The 19,668-nt window shown below is 42.5% G+C and overlaps 1 protein-coding gene across 10 annotated transcripts in view; it reads right to left on the reverse strand.

The window, feature by feature from the left end:
• dock1 (dedicator of cytokinesis 1) overlaps positions 1–19,668 on the reverse strand; it is a 263,696-nt gene that overhangs the window by 34,101 nt on the left and 209,927 nt on the right. For all 10 annotated transcript variants that reach the window (XM_034292884.1, XM_034292883.1, XM_034292881.1 and 7 more), the window contains 3 exons: positions 8,944–9,063; positions 7,844–7,933; positions 7,602–7,706 (listed from right to left, as the gene is read on the reverse strand). In XM_034292884.1, coding sequence (XP_034148775.1) covers positions 7,602–7,706; positions 7,844–7,933; positions 8,944–9,063 — 315 coding nt within the window. The remainder of the gene's footprint in view (positions 1–7,601; positions 7,707–7,843; positions 7,934–8,943; positions 9,064–19,668) is intronic.

Raw genomic sequence — 19,668 nt, forward strand, 5'->3', positions numbered from 1 at the left:
GAGTCGGACTGAAATACGCGCCCGGGTGACAGAGCCGTTGCTCAACAATGCGCGTATCAACCCATACGAGCGCTGTTGGCTCAAGCTGTGGAGGAGTGCTGGTACTAAGGTCTGGCGAGCACCTACATGTCAAACACCGAACAAGGCATTACTGAACTGAAGAATGGCAGCAATAGTACAGTACAGTACACAGCAGTCAGTCTTGGGGGGGGGGGGGATGTTGTCCTACGCTAGATCAGTCAGTCGTGTAAAGGGCTGCCAGTGATTTTTTTCCCGTGCTCGACAGGCTTTGAACCTTGTTTTTCTCCTTAATGTCACCTACCCTTGTGCTTTCAGAGCATGCACGAGCAAACTTACGCAAACACAAGGCCAACTCAATGCACATTCAAGCATTGGCACACCGACCCAATCTCGCAATTAATTAAATGCATTGCTTCCCTGAAATGTGCCTTTGGCAGTTTTCAAATCTGCTTTGAGCGATAAGGTGTGTAAGAGCTCATTGATTTCCACACGTCATCCCATTCCATCGGGGTGTGTGTGCGTGTGTGTGTGTGTCATCAATTCTAACGACGGCAGAATAAAGGAACAGCTAAATCTGGCTGACACAAATAGGCGGCAGGCAAAATCTCTGGAGGCAAATGAAGTACTGTGATAAAATACAATTGCGCAATGTAAACTGAGCACGGGAACTTATAAAGGCCTCTTTTCACGTGGTTATATCATTGAACATTCTAGAGGTTTGTGTGTGTGTGTGTTTAAGTGGTGTGTCTATCTCAATGCAATGATACTCTTTCTCAATATTCTTCCAGCCAGATCGCTGAATTCTGACAAAGGCAGGAAATCACAGTCTGTCACCGAGATCCGTCAAAAGGGGGGAAAAAAAGTATATTTTAAAGTTCGGCTCCTTGTCAAGAGAGTATTTCTTCAAAATGGGAAAGCCCAGAAACAATTTTTACGGTACGGTGAATAAAAAAATGAGCACATTTCAAACGGCATCTAGAATGAAATGTCATGTTTAATATCAAACGGCATCTAGAATGAAATGTCATGTTTAATATCAAACGGCATCTAGAATGAAACGCCATGTTTAATATCAAATAGCATCTAGAATGAAATTCTGAAATTCAGGGATCACAGACATGTGCTGTTGGCATGGATATCTGCTGTTACAAATGGAATCCAAAAATGACCTCTAAGTCCATTCAGGGAGTGTAACACATTGAGAGATAATGGACACTAGGTTCAACACAAAACATCATTTAAGGAATCATTTAAGGAATCATTTAAGGAATCATTTAAGGAATCATTTAAGGAATCATTTAAGGAATCATTTAAGGAATCATTTAAGGAATCATTTAAGGAATCATTTAAGGAATCATTTAAGGAATCATTTAAGGAATCATTTAAGGAATCATTTAAGGAATCATCTTTGTAAAGTCAATATGGGCAATCCTAGCACTTACTGCAATGAATAAGGGCAAGGCTTATATCCATCTTTAACTGACACAGGAGTAACTTTAGGTCATGGAGTTTGTAGAAACTAAAACCGTATTGAGTGAGAAGGAATGTACCTGAAAAGGAGAGGAATCGTTTATTTATCTGTTTATGCCAGTCAGTAAAGTCAGAAGCTCTGCCTGCTTGTCACAAATGGTAACCTAGTCCCTATGTAGTGCACTATTTCCTTTTGAGTTAGTGCACTTTATAGTAAGTAGTGTGCCATTTGGGACTGAGGCTACGTCTAACACTCAGAATGAGACAGCTTATACTTGGGTGTTGAAACAGTTTGATAAATATTTTAAAGTTACTTTTGGAAAAGCCTGAATACTTCAGTTGAGCCAAGCAGAATAAACAGAATACAGTGACTTCACAGGGACGGAGGACGAACAGAAGTTAAGATGCAAAGATGAGCTATATGCTCCCACTAAAATGCTGACGAAAGACTTGAATAAGAAACTGCCCTGGATTTTTTTAATTGGTACTATGCCTCATAACACACAGTGTCTATACAAAGTTTATACCCATCACCACCCCATATAAAGACCACACATCAACATGAACAATAGCTGAGTAAAACCCAGTACCAATGCTACTTTGAATAATACTACTGCTGCTGCTACAAAAATAAATACTGCATCAATTCTTTTATTAGCCCTATTACTACTACTACTACTACTACTGCTTCAATACTATTATTACTCCCATTACTACTACTACTAATACTGCTCCAATACTATTATTTCCCCTATTACTACTACTGCTTCAATACTATTATTACTCCTATTACTACTATTACTACTGCTTCAATACTATTATTACCCCTATTACTATTACTACTACTTCAATACTATTATTACTCCTATTACTTCTACCACTACTACTGCTTCAATACTATTATTACTCCTATCACTATTACTACTAATGCTTCAATACTATTATTACTCCTATCACTATTACTACTAATGCTTCAATACTATTATTACCCCTATTACTACTACTACTACTACTACTGCTGCTTCAATGCTATTATTACTCCTATTACAACTACTGCTACTACCGCTTCAATACTATTATAACCCCTATTAAAGTATTCAGACCCCTTCACTTTCTCCAAATGTTGTTCTATAAGAGTTCATTTATAATTTATTTCCTTTATTTCATAATTTTTTAACCATTAATCTATACACAATGCTCCATCACGGCAAAGCTTAAACACACTTTACAAAAGTTGTTCGAATTTAATGAAATAGGACAAAATGAAAATGTACAGAAGTATTCAGACCCATTATTCATAACATTTTAGAAGTGCCTTTGGCAACGATCAAAACTGAGATCTCTTGGATTTGTCTCTGCCAGCTTCTCTGCCAGCTCGCTCGGGATGTTTCTCCCATTCTTCCTTGTAAATCCACTCAAACTTTGTCAGATTGGATGGGGAGCATCGTTAAACTACAATTTCCCATTCATCCCACGGATGTTCAATTGGTTTGAAGTCTGGACTTTGGCTGGACCACTCAAAGACATTCACAGACTTGTGCTGAAGCCCCTTTGGTGTTGTCTTGGCTGTGAACTTTCGATTGTTGTTATGCTAAAAGATGAATCTACGTCCCTGACTGAGGACCTATGCACCCGGATTTAGGTTTTCTTTAAGAACCTGTCTGTATTTTGCGCTTTCATCCCTTCCTTAATCCTGACCAGTCTTGCAGTTCCCGGTGCTGAGAAGCATCTCCATAGCATGATGCTCTCACCAACATGCTTCACCATAGGTGTGGTATTACACAGGTGTTGAGTGATTCCTTGTCTTGACCAGATGTAGAGCTTGGCATTTGGGCTAAATGGTTTGATTTTCATCTTACGAGACCAGATAATCTTGTTCCTCAAGCTCTCCGATTCCTTCAGAAGACGTCTAATCTCTGCAGAGAAAATACGTAGCTTAGTTAAGTTGCCATTAGGTTCTTGGTCACCTCCTTGACAGGGGCAACAAAGTGTCCCTTGGACCTCATTTGCTTGGTTTGTCCTCTGACATGCACCGCAAAGAGTGAGATTTTCTATAGACAGAAGGACTTCCAATCATGTTCTAGAGACATATCAAGCAAAACTAAAAGACAAAGGATACATCTGAGCTCAATTGGGAATACTAATGTACATGAGATATTATATACTTCCATTTTTACGAAATCAGCACACATTTCTAAAAACTTATTTTTGCTTTGTCATTATGGGGTATTGTGAAATATGAATGGCAAAAATGAACATATTTAATGAATTATTAATGTCTTTAACAAAACATGAAGTGAAGGGGTCTGAATAATTTCCAAAGGCACTGAAGTGATGATCCAAACACTTATTTGCATTTTCAGTCTAGATTACTATTATTCTGAAATAGTTCAATTCCACTCATTCAGCAGATCTAGATAACATATCATAAGACATCCCAATATTCCTCCATTCCATGTTGCTCAGCTGGTAGAGCATAGTACATGCAACACCAGAGGTTGTGGGTTCAATGCCCATGGGGGACCAGGTTGGAAATGTATACGCTCAGTACTATAAGTCGCTCTGGATAAGGGCATAGGCTAAATGACAAAATTTTAAATTAAAAATGCAAATCCATTAGCAATGAAGTAGCTGAATTAAGCAGCACCGTGTTAATCAATTCTTAGGCGAGGGAAACCAAGGGACTATATTGGATTCATCGATTTGTTTATTACAATTTACTTATTCCCGCAGGCAAAGTAAGAGAGATAGTGGCGTACTAACTAAGGAATAAAATAAGAACAATCTGAGTTAATCTTAATTAGCCGGGTCACTAATGAATACTTGGTTAACCAAATATTGACAGGAGTGACATGACATCATGCACTCTGACATAATAAAAATAACTCAGTGATGCATTCTGAACGGAAACAATCTAGGTGCCATGCACACGTCCTAAATGACACACTACTGCCTATGCAGTGCACTTCCCAAGGCCACGGCCGGGCTTCGGCTGGGCAAAGTGCACTGCTGGTTGCGTAGTGTGTGCCATTTGGAACACGCCCATTCTGATCAAACCCGCCGCTGAGTCCAGAGCGGTTCTATCTGGCGGGGGATTTCGCCACTTCATTGGCGATCACTGATAACCAGGCTGCTTGGGCCATTCAACACGGGCCAGATGGCATAGACCACTGTAGCGGTAATGATCTTTATGTACAGGCACTGATATGCTGCCATTAACACGAGAACCCGTCACCCCTTGAGAACTGATGGTCCGTGCTGTAGAGACATTTCCATAGGATGTTCCCATAGTATCATTTAACAACTGCAATAACAGAATACATGTCCCCAACTGACCCATATTCCCTAGATAGTGGAATACCAGGGGTCATAGGGCACCAGAGAGTGACTATTGGGCCATTAGGCATGCAGGTGTAGGTTCGTAATGATCACTGCTAGGCTGACATTAATTTGCAGTCATCTGCACCTTGCTGTGTAAAGGATGTCACAGATGCATCAGGTCCACCCTCCAGCAGCAGAAGTAAATATTTTTCAGTTTCAAGGAAGGTGGCCTGCAGTAGCCGGAACATGAGAGAGTTACAGAACATGAGTGTTACAGAACATGAGAGTTACAAAATATGAGAGTGTGTTATAGAATATGAGAAAGACAGTTACAGAATATGAGAGAGTTAGAATATGAGAAAGACAGTTACAGAATATGAGAAAGAATTACAGAATATGAGAAAGAGTTATAGAATATGAGAGAGTTAGAATATGAGAAAGACAGTTACAGAATATGAGAAAGAATTACAGAATATGAGAAAGAGTTATAGAATATGAGAAAGAGTTATAGAATATGAGAAAGATAGTTATAAAATGAGAGCTATAGAATATGAGAAAGAGAATTATAGAATATAAGAGAGTTAGAATGAGAGTTACAGAATGAGCAAGAGAGTTATAGAATATGAAAAAGAGAGCCCTAGAATGCAAGAGAGAGAGTGAAATAGAACTGGACAGAGATATAATTCTTTTTTCTTTTCGTCCTGAAAGCTCTGGAAAATGATGCATCTCTAGGGATTTTACCCTGCAAAATGTCTAATAAGATAAAATATTGAGACTGAGGGCAAGATATCCTGTCGGTCATCAAATGATTCTCCCTGCCTTCTGAAGTGTGAAACGTCTTCTGACAGTGTGACAGTAAGACCTTCGTAATGGAGAAATCCCTTCTAGACTGACGCTGACCACATTAGAAAAAAGAGACAGGTGAAAGACAAGCTAACCCAGAGACACCAGGCTCCCTCTCCTGAAAACTCTGTTCAGATGGAAGAGAGGACTGTCTGTACATGAATCCCACTCCACAAAGGCCTTTAAAATCCGCTGTCTGTCCTAAATCAGACCCTACTCACTATTTAGTGCAGAGTTTTCGAGCTGTCAGAAGCGGTGTAGCCACAGTGAATAGGGAGCCAATCTGGAGACTCCCAGACGGATTAAGGAAACACAAAGCTGTTCTGTCAGTAATGTCCCGGCTAGAGGAGCAGGTTAGAAGGGAACTCAGAAGATGGCTGAGTAATGCAATACATCCTGTGAACAGTGTCTTCGCAGCCTACATGTACAGATCAGACGCTCCCTGTTCAAATAAAGAGCTCCCTTCTAAATATATCATTTCATAAAGACGTGTTGAGAAAATGACAAAGGAGCGGTGACTTCCTCGGGAAAAGCCACACGCGAAAATAAACAACGGCCTTATAAAAATGAGAAAATAAGAAATCTGTTGAATAGGAGAAACAGGCATCCACATTGTCAATGACACTAGTTTCATCATTTTAACTACGTGCTCTGGCAGAAAGGAAATGACCTCAAACTGCACCATCAGTGACCCAGACAGCAGAAAGTCTCATCTCCATCCACCTTCCATTTAAATGGAAATAGATGGCAACTTGGCTGGAGTGAAGTCGTGACCGAATACAAATGTGAGAATAAAAGCACTTTGATTGACTGAGGACAATCAGTTTAACATCTACTCAACATCGCAACATCCATCTGTACTAGACAGTGAGCAGATAATGAAAACAAAAAAAACTACAACGGCAGGTCATATACTATGATGATGAGAAAGACTGAGAGGCAAGCGAGAGAGAGAGAGAGAGAGAGAGATAGAGGAGCGATAAGAGAGGAAGAGGAGAGAGAAAGACAGAGACGGTAGAATTAGAAGGGGCGGAGTACCGTAAGACAACAAACCTGTCAAAAAAAATGAATAAACAAAACCGTTTGTCAAGTTGCTTCGTGTTGTACTGTACCAATAGACCTGGTTGTCCTGAAAGAACATGTCAAGATCTTAATGACACATACGTGGGTAGCTCTACATTATGAACAGTTTACATATGATCAATAAACATTCATTAAAACCCTGTTGAACACAGAACATTCCAATAAGAGTCATCATTCTAACACCAAGATTGAAAGTGAGATTGAAAGCACTTTGAGAGAACCGGTACTCTTTAACCCAACAGAGTACAGCTTAACCTACAAAAAAATACCACGGCCAGATTTTCTTTCGACTACCTGAGATACAATTAAAAGTGCCAGATCATAGTGAAGCATATTGTCAGAGGCCCACTGGTTGCTAGGACAACTACAAAATGCTGTACATACCTACCTACATAACCACTTCAGCAACTGGAAAATATTAGGAGGGAGGGAAGAATCCCTGCATGTACTGACAGGAGTAGAAAAGGAGAAGACTAGAGAGGAGAGGAGTGGCCTAGATGTGACCCCAGATTGCTTGTCACAGCCTGAATACAATATATTTTCCCTTTCCGCACATTCTCTGTCTCTCTCACTTCTTGCAGTTTTCTCACACCAGCTTTCCCAACACTGAGCTAAGGGGCAGCCTTTCAGCACAGCGCTCTTCTCTCTTCTTCAACACTCAAACACCTGCTTACGAGTAACAGGCCGGTCCCGAGACAACATTTCCCGCTCACTGGCCAAAAAGCAATGGGGATAGAGTGGTGCCAGTGACACACAGACATGCGCATGGACGCGCGCATGGAGCTGAGGCAAAACACCTATGGAAGGCTTATGGGAGCGCATTGGCTGGCTGGCGGGCGAAGCAGGAGACGGTGCTGACGTACCCTGAGGAATGATGGGAAACCCAGTCCGTAGTAGCCCACCGCAAAATAGTCTGGTTTGGGTCGGATCACCTTGACGATGTTCTCATAGAACTGGGCCTGCTTCCGCTGTAACAAGACAAGACGAGAGGGAGGAGTTACCCTTCAAGGACACTCAATGCACCGGTTACACAAAACCACATATCCAAACGCGCACACACACAGCTTTGTCCAGAGAATAAAACACAAACACTTAAATGACTTACCAAGGACGCACTCAGCTGCTCAAAGTCAAACATCTCATTTTCATACTGCTCTGCTAGCTCCTTTCCTAGTATGATGGCCTCCTCCCACATCTGGAGACACACGCCATACGCGGAAACGGTGAGGACAAACCAAAGAAACGATATAAAAGACAGTAATAAAATGTCTATATCTCTCGCTATGCATCTGTAGATACAACTACCCAGATAACACACAACCATTTGTCTCACAGGGAGGGTCTGTGGATATTCAATCAACAATGATAGGATTGCAATCAGCTACGTCCTCCATAATATTAGTCTCAACCTACTACAGATAGGGACTGATAGGGACCAAGCTCGTATCCATCTACAGAACGTAGGCTGTCAGCTGGACACATATCAGCATTTTCTCTTTCTCGGTTTTGATGTCAAACAGGCATCAAACAGGCATCAAACAGGCAGTCAGTCAACTAGTCAGACATTAGGCATCTGTGTAAATACTGGACTACGTTAGCGTTTGGCTGTTTGACTGGGTTTTGTGTTTGGCTGTTTGACTGGGTTAACTGTTTGGCTGTTGACTGGGTTAGCGTTTGGCTGTTTGACTGGGTTAGCGTTTGGCTGTTTGACTGGGTTAGCGTTTGGCTGTTTGACTGGGTTAGCGTTTGGCTGTTTGACTGGGTTAGCGTTTGGCTGTTTGACTGGGTTAGCGTTTGGCTGTTTGACTGGGTTAACTGTTTGGCTGTTTGACTGGGTTAACTGTTTGGCTGTTTGACTGGGTTAACTGTTTGGCTGTTTGACTGGGTTAACTGTTTGGATGTTTGACTGGGTTTAGTGTTTGGCTGTTGACTGGGTTAGTGTTTGGCTGTTGACTGGGTTAACTGTTTGGCTGTTTGACTGGGTTAACTGTTTGGCTGTTTGACTGGGTTAACTGTTTGGCTGTTTGACTGGGTTAACTGTTTGGCTGTTTGACTGGGTTTAGTGTTTGGCTGTTGACTGGGTTAGTGTTTGGCTGTTAACTGGGTTAGTGTTTGGCTGTTGACTGGGTTAGTGTTTGGCTGTTGACTGGGTTAGTGTTTGGCCTATTCCCTACTGCCACCCTCATACCCTGCCTCCATCCATACCTTTCCCTTATCAAAGTAATTGATAATCTCTTGATAGAGTTGGTCCTTGAGTTGTCCTTGTGTGGAGGCCTGATAACCTTCTCTCTGGGTTAGGTGGGCTGCACACGCCTCCTCTGACCACTGCAGGGACGGGACCACACACACACACACACACACACACACACACACACACACACACACACACACACACAAACAGGGTCAGTTACCAACAGATGGTTGCAAGTAAAGGCATGTAATGAGGGAAGACAAATACAGCTTTGTACTTGTATATCAATAAAACACAGTTCACAAATGTATGCTTTCCTCTGGCCAATATTTACTGAAGTTCTTCAGAGTTCGAATCCCCCAGGCGGCAAAAGCAATGATGGAAAGTGAGCCCAGAATATTGGCATCATTCAAGTATCAGAACACAGGGGGAGGGGAGGGGAGAAGAGGGGAGAGGCATAACTTATGGAAATGCTACACAAACACATCAAGACATTTTGATTTATGCCATAATGCCACATTATTCATTACACATTCTACTTCATTCTGTAAACAACTGGGAGATTGCAGAAAAAAAGAAAAACGAAACAACGCAGAAGATTTAAAGGCTATTTCCTTTCCTGCTGATGCAGCAGACTTCAAGTCCCTCGGTCTCTTTCAGTTCCACCATGTGGAAGATAATGAGCATTGAGAGAGGCTGGACAAGGCCAGCTAACAGGCCAGACGGAGCAATCCAATTGGCTCTCTGGTACCCGCCTTGGTAACCCTTGCTAAGGGCTTGTCAGAAATGATTTATTATCACAGTAACCTAACTGACATTCCCACTGTAACGTAACAGACATTACTGGCTGTTGTTGAATAACAAAGGGAGCAAAGATCCCTGGGTATTTAATCAGATAAGGGGAGCGAGAAACCAAGTACCAAATGTCACCCTATTCTCCATTAAGTGCACTACTCCAGGTCAAAAGGAAGCATGCCACCTTTATATATGAGACAGTGGGACCCTGGTCATCAAACCTCCCATGGACCCCAGTCGCTCCATGTATTCCAGAGCCACCACAGGCAAATCATACTGTCAGAAAATCATGAAGTCTCAAACCCTTATCTGCTTCAATCAGGTGAGCTGGCACAACTACAGTAACTACTGCAGACTGCAATGGAAGGAACAGTCAGGGACACTCTACAGTACACAGCACTGGAAGGAACAGTCAGAGACACTCTACAGTACACTGCAATGGAAGGAACAGATAAAGACCCTACAGCACTGCACTGAAAGGAACAGTCAGAGACCCTACAGAACACTGCACTGGGGAGGAACAATTAGAGACCCTATAGAACACAGTACTGGGAGGAACAATTAGAGACCCTATAGAACACTGTACTGGGAGGAACAATTAGAGACCCTATAGAACACTGTACTGGGAGGAACAATTAGAGACCCTATAGAACACTGTACTGGGAGGAACAATTAGAGACCCTATAGAACACTGTACTGGGAGGAACAATTAGAGACCCTATAGAACACTGTACTGGGAGAAAAAATAAGAGTTCATCTTAACCCAATCTAAACGTTCAAGACGGCGCCAGTTTGTTCTTTGGGGAGCAGTCACATCGAATTTCTCTGTACGTTCGTGTTGTTCATCTACATGTCTGCCCAAGTTCCCTCCTCGCTCATGGTTTATGAACGCCAAGCTCTTCTCTCCAGAATTATTGAGTCCATGCCAGCTCCCCTACAGCACCTCTCACAAGAGGAAACGTTGCAGAAAACGTGGTAAACGAGGAGGCATATTAGCCAGGTTTAAACAAACCTCTTGGCCAAGTGGTTCAGTGTTTCCTGGAGATTGTCCCTGCTGCAATCCATTCATCTCTCTGAGGTGTACCTGCCTCGTACCCATTCTTCCAGATCCAGCACAAACAGCACTGTACCTGCCGGTTAGCCCTAACGTTCTTAAGAGAGGAATCAACCCTTGCAATTTACGTTCATTGGGCTACAATCCCATTCCAAAGAATCCTGGCGATCCTGTTACATGCCATCTGGCTGAACACATCTCCATTAAAATGGCCTTGGTAAATGCAAGGTCTATTTCGAACAAAACTTTTATACTGAATTATTTATTTTTATCTTGTGAATTAGATTTCTTTTTTGTGTCTGAGACATGGCTTAACGTCGGTGAGTTAAGTCCTCTTTGTGAACTTTCTCCCAGCAACAGTGATTTTTTTAGTTCCTCTAGAACCGCTCATCGTGGTAAAGGATTAGCAGTTATTTTTTAAAATCGTTTTAAGTGTCGCACTGTCAGTTGAAACATACCAAAGTTTCGAAGTACAGCTGATCAAGGTGGAACTGTCCAGTCCAATGCTATGTGCGATTGTATATAGACCTCCTAAATACGATAAGGATTTCATCCAAGATTTCTCAGACTTCCTATCTTCTATTGTACCTACTTCTGATAATCTGTGATTTTAATATTCATGTTTGCTGTCCAGCTAAGCCTATGGATAGAGAGGTTTTACTTAACTTGTTGACTTATTTAATCCCACTCAGTCAATAATGGAATCTACTCACTAGCTTGGCCATACACTAGATCTTGTTTGGTCTTTTGGTTTTCCTATTTGCAATGTTGAGATAGAAGATATTTGCTTGACTGATCATAAACCTGTTGTTTTTAATGCCACCCTTCCATGCCTACTCCCTAAATGCAAACTACCAGGCAATTCCTATCGCACTTTTAACCCTTCCACTGCCAAACTCTTCTCAGATGCTTACAAGGCTTCAGCAGTATTGGGGCTCCCTCCAGCCTGAGCACAGAGTGCTTAGTCACTATGTTTAATTCCACTTGCTCTGACATCCTGGATTCTGTTGCTCCTTTAAAAAAGAGGGGAGCGAAAGCTAGAACTTAGCCCTGGTTAAATAATGTTACCCATACTCTCAGACAAGTGCAGAAAAGCAGAGCGGAAATGGAAAAAGGTTAAGATGCAAGCGTCATATGAAATTCTGAGAGATTGTTTAACTCAATATCAACACTCAGCAAAAGCCAAACATTTCTCAGATATTATCTCTAACAACTCTAATAATCATAAAGTCTTGTTTAGTGTGATAAACAAGGCTTTACATCCGGTTGCTACTACTTTTCCTGAAGCAACTTCTGAAACTAGTAAAGACTTCCTGTCTTTCTTCACTGGCAAGATAGATGCCATAAGATCTTGCATCTTACCTCCAGATCACAACCCTCATGTTCAGCTCTTTTTAACCAGTTTGAACCAGTATCTCTTTCACATGTGATAGACACAGTCTCACACATGAAGCCTACAACCTGCCCCCAGGACACAGTTCCCTCACGCCTTTTTAAAGAAGTGCTGGACACTATTGGTCCCAGTATATTGTCTATAATAAATAGCTGCCTCATCAATGTCCCTTCATGTTTTAAACATGCAGTGGTCCAACTCCTTATTAAAAACCTAATCTTGATAGAACTGTCCTTAATAATTTCCGTCCCATTTCAAAACTGCCATTCCTATCATTTCTAGTGAAAGTCATTTTTTCCCAGCTTTCCTCCTTTTTAAATGAAAATCATATTCTGGATAAATTCCAGTCTGGTTTTAGGGCACGCCATAGCACTGAATCAGCTCTTCTTAAGTTGTTAAATTATTTATTGTTGTTTAGGGACAACGAAAACTGTGCTATTTTAATTATTCTTGATCTTAGTGCTGCTTCTGACATGATTGATCATGCCATCCTTCTAGACTGTCTTAAACTAGAAGTTGGCATTCAGGGTAGTACTCTATAGCTATTTACATCATATTTGAGAGAGAGGACATTTTCTGTAAATATTTTGGAACTTGTTCTCCTCTTCTGCATCAATCACCTGTGGGGTATCTCAAGGCTCTGTCCCAGGTCCTATCTTATTCTTGTTATATATGCTTCCCTTGGGCTCTATCTTTCAGAAATATAACGTCTTACCATTGCTATGCTGATGACACTCAGTTGCATCTTCCCCTGAAAATGTATGAAAAGAAATTCCTGAAATCACTCTCTGATTGTCTTAGAGATGGTAAATACTGGCTAGCTAAAACCTTTCTTCAATTAAATAATACAAAAACAGAGGTTATTGTATTTGGCCCCACAGATTCCATCAAGTTTAATGTTAATAACTTAGGGCCCCTATCTAACAATGTACATAGTTATGCAAAAAACCTCAGGATAATTTTTTATTCAGATCTTAATTTTGATAAACAAGTAAAGGCTGTTGTCAGAGGCAGCTTTTTCCAACTCCAGGGCATTGCCAAATTGAAACCCATTCTTTCCTTTAAGGATTTAGAGACAGTTATTCATGCGTTAATTTGCTCTCATCTGGACTATTGTAACTCTTTGTACTTGGGAATCTGTCAGTCTATCTTGTCCCGCCTTAAGCTTGTTCAAAATCCACCTGCTAGGTTTTTAAATGGTACAAAAAAGAGAGAAAGCATAACTCCTGTACAGCATAACTCCTGTACAGTTAAATATAGGACTGATTTTAAGGTTCTTTTATTAGTTTTTAAGGCCCTACATGGATCAGAACCTTCCTATATTTCAGACCTCCTTAGCCAGCACTCTTCCTCAAGGACCCTTATGTCGCCCAACAAACTGCTTTTGTGAGTTCCACGGTCACGTTTGAAGTTTAAAGGAGATCGTGCTTTTTCTGTTGCTGCTCCAAAGTTGTGGAACAGCCTACCTTTATATATTAGGTCCTCTACTAGTAGCAACGTTTTTAAATCCCACCTTAAGACCAATCTTTTTTCGTTAGCATTTGAGTCTGCAAATGGGTAGGAAGTTATGTTTATATGTTTGTCATGAACTATAAATATGTTTAGTTGTCTATATGTTTTGACTGTACAGCACTTTGGTCGACATAAGTTGTTTTTAAATGTGCTTTATAAATACATTTGACTTGACCCTATAGAACACTGTACAGGGAGGAACAATAACAGACCCTATAGAACACTGTACAGGGAGGAACAATTAGAGACCCTATAGAACACTGTACTGGGAGGAACAATAAGAGACCCTATAGAACACTGTACAGGGAGGAACAATAAGAGACCCTATAGAACACTGTACTGGGAGGAACAGTGAGAGACCCTATAGAACACTGTACTGGGAGGAACAGTGAGAGACCCTATAGAACACTGTACTGGGAGGAACAGTGAGAGACCTCCACAGTACCCTGCACTGAAAAGAACAGTCAGTGAAAGATTTGCAGAGTACACTTTGGGCTTGTTTACATTATGATGGAGAAAATAAAATGCGACCACACAGGATTTTCCCAGAGAGAAAAAAAGAGCAGGAGATGTGGGTTGAATGTAGGCTACCTAACAAACATCATATACATCTTCGTCAACCTGTTTGGCAATCACACAGGATCAAATACAGATTCATACATAAATACTTCCATAGATTGACCAGGACTTGGACTGTTTGTCTATTGATCCCATTACAATATAGGATCAGAACTCTTGATCCCATTAGAATACAGGATCAGAACTATTGATCCCATTAGAATACAGGATCAGAACTATTGGTCCCATTGCAATGGGTGAACAGAACTATTGATGCCATTACAATACGTGAAAAGAACCATTGATCCTGTTACAACAGGTGAATAGAACTATTGATCCCATCACAGGATGACAAGCACATTGTCAGGAAGAGCTGCATTTACATCGTCACCCAGGAATGACCGCCAGTACAGCTGAAGTGCTTAGACAACAGTCACACTGACACTATAACACACAACACGCAGCTTTTAGCGTTTAGTTTCCTTCGGACACATGTGGCTTTAACGTTTTGATGATTTCAGCTAAAAAATACATTATGACGGTCAATCTCCCTCGGTCTGGGGCTCCATGCAAGGTCTCACCTCGTGGTGCATCAATGATCATGATTAAGGTGAGGGATCAGCCCAGAACTATATAGCAGGACCTGGTCAATGACCTGAAGAGAGCTGGGATCACAGTCTCAAAGAAAACCATTAGTAACACACTACGCCGTCATAGATTAAAATCCTGCAACGCACGCAATGTCCCTCTGCTCAAGCCAGCGCATGTCCAGGCCCATCTGAAGTTTGCCAATGACCATCTGGATGATCCAGAGGAGAAATGGGAGAAGGTCATGTGGTCTGATGAGACAAAAATAGAGCTTTTTGGTCTAAACTCCACTTGCCGTGTTTGAAGGAAGAAGAAGGATGAGTACAACCCCAAGAACACCATCCCAACCGTGAAGCATGGAGGTGGAAACATCATTCTTTGGGGATGCTTTTCTGCAAAGGTGACAGAACGACTGCACCGTATTGAGGGGAGGATGGATGGGGCCATGTATCCAGAGATCTTGGCCAACAACCTCCTTCCCTCAGTAAGAGCATTGAAGATGGGTCTTCCAGCATGACAACAACCCGAAACACACAGCCAGGGCAACTAAGGAGTGGCTCCGTAAGAAGCATCACAAGGTCCTGGAGTGGCCTAGCCAGTCTCCAGACCTGAACCCAATAGAAAATCTTTGGGAGCTGAAAGTCTGTATTGCTCAGCGACAGCCCCGAAACCTGAAGGATCTGGAGAAGGTCTGTATGGAGGAGTGGGCCAAAATCCCTGCTGCAGTGTGCGCAAACCTGGTCAAAAACTACAGGAAATGTATGATCGCTGTAATTGCAAACAAAGGTTTCTGTACCAATTATTAAGTTCTGCTTTTCTGATGTATCAAATACAAACCCGATTCCAAAAAAGTTGGGACAGGTAGCAATAAGAGGCCGGAAAAGTTAAAATTACAGATAAGGAACAGCTGGAGGACCATGATTGGGTATAACAACCTCTCAGAGTGGCAGTGTCTCTCAGAAGTCAAGATGGGCAGAGGATCACCAATTCCCCCAATGCTGCGGCGAAAAATAGTGGAGCAATATCAGAAAGGAGTTTCTCAGAGAAAAATTGCAAAGAGTTTGAAGTTACCATCATCTACAGTGCATAATATCATCCAAAGATTCAGAGAATCTGGAACAATCTCTGTGCGTAAGGGTCAAGGCCGGAAAACCATACTGGATGCCCATGATCTTCGGGCCCTCAGACGGCACTGCATCACATAAAGGAATGATACTGTAATGGAAATCACACCATGGGCTCAGGAATACTTCCAGAAAACATTGTCGGTGAACACAATCCACCGTGCCATTTGCCGTTGCCAGCTAAAACTCTATAGGTCAAAAAAGAAGCCGTATCTAAACAGGATCCAGAAGCGCAGGCGTTTTCTCTGGGCCAAGGATCATTTAAAATGGACTGTGGCAAAGTGTTCTGTGTTCAGATGAATCAAAATTTCAAGTTCATTTTGGAAAACTGGGATGCCATGTCATCCGGACTAAAGAGGACAAGGACAACCCAAGTTGTTATCAGCGCTCAGTTCAGAAGCCTGCATTTCTAATGGTATGGGGTTGCATGAGTGCGTGTGGCATGGGCAGCCTACACATCTGGAAAGGCACCATCAATGCTGACAGTTATATCCAAGTTCTAGAACAACATATGCTCCCATCCAGACGTCGTCTCTTTCAGGGAAGACCTTGCATTTTACAACATGACAATGCCAGACCACATACTGCATCAATTACAATGTCATGGCTGCATAGAAGGAGGATCCGGGTACTGAAATGGCCAGCCTGCAGTCCAGATCTTTCACCCATAGAAAACATTTGGCGCATCATAAACAGGAAGGTGCGACAAAGAAGACCTAAGACAGTTGAGCAACTAGAAGCCTTTATTAGACAAGAATGGGACAACATTCCTATTCATAAACTTGAGCAACTTGTCTCCTCAGTCCCCAGAGATTTGCAGTCTGTTATGAAAAGAAGAGGGGATGCCACACAGTGGTAAACATGGCCTTGTCCCAACTTTTTTGAGATATGTTGATGCCATGAAATTTTAAATCAACTTATTTTTCACTTAAGGTGATACATTTTCTCAGTTCAAACATTTGATATGTCATCTATGTTGTATTCTGAATAAAATATTGAAATTTGAAACTTCCACATCATTGCATTCTGGTTTTATTCACAATTGTACAGTGTCCCAACTTTTTTGGAATCAGGTTTGTACTTATGTCATGCAATAAAATGCTAATTAACTCCTTAAAAATCATACAATGTGATTTTATGGATTTTTGTTTTAGATTCCGTCACTCACAGTTGAGGAGTACCTATGATAAAAATGGCAGACATCTACATGCTTTGTAAGTGGGAAAACCAGCAAAATCCGCAGTGTATCAAATACTGTTTCTCCCCACTGTACCTCAATGTCAATCAAAATGGGACCACGGGACCCCTCCGTATAGGGACAAGAGTCCCAAAACGTCCTAAATTCCATCCTATTTCCTATGTAGTACACTAGTCCCCACAGGACACAGTGTGCCAAAGGGGCTACATTTGAGTACCGGACATATCTTTCAGGGTCCAGAAGTACATTACTGCTAGGGGATGTTTACAAAGAAACTCTAAATGACAAGAGACTCACACAAGCATTTGTCAACGGCAAACTCTGCTTGCAATCTCTGCATGCAGGTAACAAAAGAAAAATGGATGTTCCTATGAACAACTTATTGGGGGAAAAAAACCTGTACCGTAACCTCTAGACTCTGCTTTGGAAAAATCAATCTAATTTTACAGTATAATGGCCTCCGTTTTTCTCTCTCTGTACCTCAAACATCCCCCTCTCCCTCGCTCTCCCCTCCCCGTTTCCTCCCCCTCTCCCTCCCACCTTCAATTTTGCCTTCCATCTCTCCCTCCCCCTCCCTCCCTCCCTCCCTCATTCCATTTCTCTCTCCCCCTGCCTCCACCGCTTCCCCATCTCTATTCCCCTCCATCTCTATTCCCCTCCATCTCTATTCCCCTCCATCTCTCTCCCTCCCTCCATCTCTCTCTCCCTCCATCTCTCCCTCCCTCCCTCCATCTCTCTCTCCCTCCCTCCCTCCCTCCATCTCTCTCTCTCTCCCTCCCTCCATCTCTCTCTCTCTCCCTCCCTCCATCTCTCTCTCTCTCCCTCCCTCCATCTCTCCATCCCTCCCTCCCTCCCTCCCTCCCTCCCTCCATCTCTCTCTCCCTCCCTCCCTCCCTCCCTCCATCTCTCTCTCCCTCCCTCCCTCCCTCCATCTCTCTCTCCCTCCCTCCATCTCTCCCTCCCTCCCTCCATCTCTCCCTCCCTCCCTCCCTCCCTCCATCTCTCTCTCCCTCCCTCCATCTCTCTCTCTCTCCCTCCCTCCCTCCATCTCTCTCTCCCTCCCTCCCTCCATCTCTCTCTCCCTCCCTCCCTCCATCTCTCTCTCCCTCCCCACAGCACTTTAGGGAAAGCCACAGATGTTTTGAGATGGCTGTAATTTAAAAAATGAATAACAATGATGACTGCTCTGTGCTCTGCTTTGTGTGATAAACACACCAGTCCAAGCCAGCTCTACCCGGTGGAGAGCAGGGTCCTATGTAATGGAAGGTATAGACACCACTCAGCCGCTAACCTTGTCCCCGGGATATCACACACGGCATATGTGATCCCAGAAGACCTTTAGGCACGGACTGTATCATTCTGTTGGAGTGTAAAGCATTTTGTCACCTTCCGATCTCAGTGAATCAATTAAGGTCACCGATTAAATAAGAAACAACACAGCTTAAACAGATGACTATTCTCAGGGCAGGATTCGCACTGTGGGTAGTTGATGCCAACCTTGGTGGTCTCCATTTGGTCTTATATTAATGTGTATTAAATAATGACATATGGAATGACGCAAATCCACCACGCCAAAAGAGATGCTTCTGGCTCAGTAAATATGCCCCAGCAAAAAGGCTGCTTAATGTTGTGGATGTAAATGAAACCAGTCCTTAGTACCTGGTGCCTGGTTTTTAAGAGTTGACACAGTGACACTGAGACGTCCAGTCATTTTGTCATGAAGAATGAACATGAGTATCTAGCTGTATAATCATTCCCTCACTGCTTTAACCGAGCATCCTGGTAACACCCACACTAAGCCAAGTCATGGTGTGGTGAAGAAAGGGAGAGGACAGCGTTTCAGGTCTTTCTGAGTGCTCTTCTCCTGCTGCAGGCCGTTTAGGGTGGATCAGATAGAATTGATCATTAACATTCCGTGCTCTGTAACAAGGTGAACAAAAAGTGGTAGCTCAGCAACTATGTCCCTCCCTTATCCTTTCTCTATTCTCTCTATTCTCTCTATTCTCTCTCTCTCTCATCAGTTCTCTCCTCTTTCTGTCCACCTCTTGTCAGCCTTTTCTTTTCCATCTATGACTCTCTCTACACTCCCATTTTTCAGCTCTACCTCTCCTCATTTTGGCTTCCGTTCACTTTGTTCTGTTCAGTCCTTTCTAGCCAACATGAGGGAGGAGAGAGTTAGGAAGGGAGGAGAGAGTTAGGAGGGGAGGAGGGAGGAGAGAGTTAGGAGGGGAGGAGAGAGTTAGGAGGGGAGGAGGGAGGAGAGAGTTAGGAGGGGAGGAGGGAGGAGAGAGTTAGGAGGGGAGGAGAGAGTTAGGAGGGGAGGAGGGAGGAGAGAGTTAGGAGGGGAGGAGGGAGGAGAGAGTTAGGAGGGGAGGGAGAAAGAGAGAGCGTATGAAGGAGGATTAAAACTGGGTTCAATGTATTGCTGCTATCCAGATCCGGTTCTATTGATATTCACAGATACACTCTCTTTCTGCAAGGTTAACAACCAGCTATATGATAAGAGCTTACCGGGGA

The sequence above is a fragment of the Esox lucius genome, chromosome 6, assembly GCF_011004845.1.
Source record: "Esox lucius isolate fEsoLuc1 chromosome 6, fEsoLuc1.pri, whole genome shotgun sequence".
Taxonomy (NCBI): domain Eukaryota; kingdom Metazoa; phylum Chordata; class Actinopteri; order Esociformes; family Esocidae; genus Esox; species Esox lucius.